Source organism: Ochlerotatus camptorhynchus, unplaced genomic scaffold, assembly GCF_037179485.1.
Source record: "Ochlerotatus camptorhynchus isolate MF236.1 unplaced genomic scaffold, CSIRO-AGI_Acam_v1.1 ptg000015l, whole genome shotgun sequence".
NCBI lineage: Eukaryota > Metazoa > Arthropoda > Insecta > Diptera > Culicidae > Ochlerotatus > Ochlerotatus camptorhynchus.
The window spans coordinates 2,423,282-2,426,522 of record NW_027040507.1 but is presented as its reverse complement, the minus strand read 5'-3'; the positions used below and the strand labels follow the sequence as shown (position 1 = coordinate 2,426,522).

Here is a 3,241-nt window from a genome sequence, read left to right as displayed (position 1 = left end):
TTGGCGAACGGATATACAACCGCCAGACCATCCACGGGGGAACATTTTGATGCTTTAATCTGCACCTCCTCCTATACCAACACGATTTGGCAGAAGAGGACCTTTGTTGCTATGGTAGTAAAGAGGATACGTAATATGATACAAAAGGATTAAGCGGTCGTACCGTTGTTTGGATCGGATGTATTTTTTAGGCTAACTCAGTTTGTAACTCACCCACTCACTCATGTATCCCGCACACTTCTTGTGGTGCATAGGGCCAACGTGCAACATTTCCATCCTGGGTGGCTGCTCGCTTTTGCCTCGACCTGTCAGATTACTGTCGACTTCCTTTATTTTCTTGTTGGAGAATGAAGATTTTTGCCAATCAATTGTTTCCAAGCTACATTTATCTCTTGCCTTTTAATATTTACTAGCAAGCATTCGAAAAAAAAAAAAATCACAGTAAGTTTCATTAGGTCCAGAAAAACACATATTCAAAATTGGAAATTCATCAAATATTCATCACTGGAACAATTTTGAAACTGATAATTTGGGAAACAAACACATCCCATCCCACGTCGATTTATCCAATCACATCGAATAGCCATCGTCGTAGCGAAAAATTCGATTCCACAAGGGATGCGCTCTATTTGCCTAATGAAATATAATTCTGCAATCATCGCAAATCATTTGCATTCCATCGAATATCCCTTTTGCAAACACAAACCAGCGTATAGAGCGACTTGTGCGGCCAAGATTTATGGCTCTCGAATGCAGTATCAACACGCCGTGGACGGTCCGGGGGATGCGGTTGATCCAATTTTCATTTGATACCCCCATCTCCCTGCGTTTTCAAATGGGGCTTCAACACTGGATGCGCTGCCGGGATGGTTGGGATCGCAATTGAAATATGGAGCAGAAGTGGATCTGGCGGTCGATTGCACACCGCTTCTGACCAGTGCATCGAGTTGAAAAAAAAAACGCTTCCAGAATTTAAATAAATATCGATTTTACAGATTGTTTTCAATCTGGATTTTCGTGTATGAATTTACCGGCACTTCAGTAATCGTGAATGAAAACAAACCAGCAACGGATAAATCAATTTCAGATGCAGGTAGATCTTTATATTTTGACAGCAAAATCCTATTTCCACACAATGCTCTCAATCCAATCGATGTAGCCCGCCACCCGGGTGTAGATGGATGGTGATCGTCCAATTCCGCACGCAGATCCAGCCGAGGTAAGTCCAAGCACGTGGAACATGCATCCCTCCGGTTCCGTAATCACCTGAATGGGACCGCCCGAATCACCCTGACAAGTGTCACGACCTTCACGAACACTACCGATGCAAAGCTGTTCCTCGATGATTCCTTGCTTGAACTTACGCTGTTTGGCGTACTGAGCGACGCATTCCTTTCTCGGAAGAAAATCCAGTTGAACTTTCAGCAGTTTGTCCGACTGTTCAAAGTCTTCGGTTAAACCATATCCTGTGGCGATCACCTCCGTTACGTTCATGTCATACGAGTCCCACAGGCAAGCCGGTCGAACGAACAAATGAAATGGGACATCTTCCGCCAGCTTGATCAAGGCAATGTCATTGTACGATTGGAAGAACCGATGCTGAGGGTGTCGGATGTACTCTTCAACTTCGTAGTCTTCCTGGTTGTCATTGTCGTTCTTCAGATTGAGCTCTCCCAATCGTACAACATCGGGAGGCCCAGGTTCGAAACAATGAGCTGCCGTCAGGACGTACCGCTCACTGATCAGCGAGCCACCGCAGCGAAAGTCGAACTTGCTAGGATCGGTTTTGGACTTCCAACCGAGCACGGCCTGGTGGGGAAACTCCCCCGGCTTAGCCTCCTCGCCACCAACGATAAGTTTCACCGTTTTGGAGCAGTTGAATAGTTCCAAAACAATTGGTTCAGGGTTGGGCTGCAGGTAGATGAATTGCGCCCGCAAAATCGTTTGCTCGCGATATTCCGAACATTCTGCAAGAAGATTGATTAATTTAGGTACAAAAATAATCGAATACGGATCAATGCTTACTTCTTTTCGATATGCGTTGACCTAAAAAGAAATAAATAATAAATGCGTGTTCACCAACAACAGATAGTAGAATGAAATTTCGATTACCTTGAGCGATCGCTAGGCACGACAAGAGGAATAAAGCAACACGATAACAAGTGATCATGACGTATTCGCTTGTAAGAACCACTCCGCTGTACGAGCTGTGTCTCACTGACCGGTTTGTTTTATATTCGTCTTTGCTTTGTATGTTAATTTATTTTCCCAGTTCTTGCCCAACGGGTTCATGTGTGTTGTGCAACATCGGAATACAGTGCGAGTGGACTGGAGAGTGGCTTGTGCCGTTCAAGCAGTGGTCAGTTTGATAGATAGGTGATGTGTTATGACCGGGTTTTCTGAATCATAAGGTTGGGTAAACCCCGATTAGTTGTTTATTTGACGAACTATTTTTGCCAGCAGTGTTGCCGGATTTATCTGGATTTCCTAGATTTTCAGCCGTATTGCCAAATACGAAGACAGATTACGTATTTTTTCAGATTTGTTCAATACATTCCAGATTTTTAAACATGTTTGCCTTCATTCAAAGTGTTTTTATGTTACTTCATACGCGATGTTTTCAGCGGCGCCGGTGGTGTAGTGGTAGGCGTGATTACCTATCACCCCAACAGGCCTGAGTTCAATACCAGTTTTTTCCTTGATTTGTTTTCCGTCGAACTTGTTTTGCGTGCTGAGCACCAATGCTACCGACGCCAGGAAGGCAGCTCCCACACCTGGACCCTACCTATCGACCCATCAACTCATGAACCGGGGACCAACGGCTTTACTTCCCTTCCGAAGTAAGGCGTGATCAGAGATAATATAATGAAAGAGAGAAGGATTAGTATTTTCCATTTAATTCCACTACTCTAGTAAAGTAGTAAAGTAGTAGTAAAGTAGTGGAATTAAATGGAAAATACCAATCCTTCTTTCTCTCATTACACAGGTGTTCTACTAAGACGCCCACATTCATCAGGAGTGATCAGAGATTTTATGCCTCAGAACATCCCGGCGGCGCCGACTGGGATTGAACCCAGGCCTGCTGGGGTGAGAGGCAATCACGCTTACCACTACACCACCGTCACCGCTGGCGCCGTCAGGATGTTCTGAGGCATAACATCTATGATCACGCCTTCCTTCGGAAGGGAAGTAAAGCCATTGATCGACCGGTAAAGATCGACGGAAAACAAATCATGGAAAA

General features: G+C 44.6%; 1 protein-coding gene across 1 annotated transcript; it reads right to left on the bottom strand.

The window, feature by feature from the left end:
* Positions 1 to 1,104: 1,104 nt before the first annotated feature.
* On the bottom strand, positions 1,105 to 2,199 carry LOC135701669 (serine protease snake-like). The gene is made up of 3 exons (XM_065222530.1): positions 2,113 to 2,199; positions 2,026 to 2,046; positions 1,105 to 1,967 (listed from the first exon to the last, which is right to left on the bottom strand). Exons 1-3 carry the CDS (start codon positions 2,168 to 2,170, stop codon positions 1,123 to 1,125), a joined length of 924 nt encoding a protein of 307 aa, XP_065078602.1. The 5' UTR covers positions 2,171 to 2,199; the 3' UTR covers positions 1,105 to 1,122.
* Between the last annotated feature and the right edge of the window lie 1,042 nt (positions 2,200 to 3,241).

Bases quoted from the DNA above. Each gene is read 5' to 3' on its own strand.
- LOC135701669 (XM_065222530.1), bottom strand. From the start codon at position 2,170: ATGATCACTTGTTATCGTGTTGCTTTATTCCTCTTGTCGTGCCTAGCG. The intron at 2,047-2,112 runs GTAATCGAAATT...ATTTCTTTTTAG, and splicing joins GTGCCTAGCGATCGCTCAAG to GTCAACGCATATCGAAAAGA. The intron at 1,968-2,025 runs GTAAGCATTGAT...ATCTTCTTGCAG, and splicing joins TCAACGCATATCGAAAAGAA to AATGTTCGGAATATCGCGAG.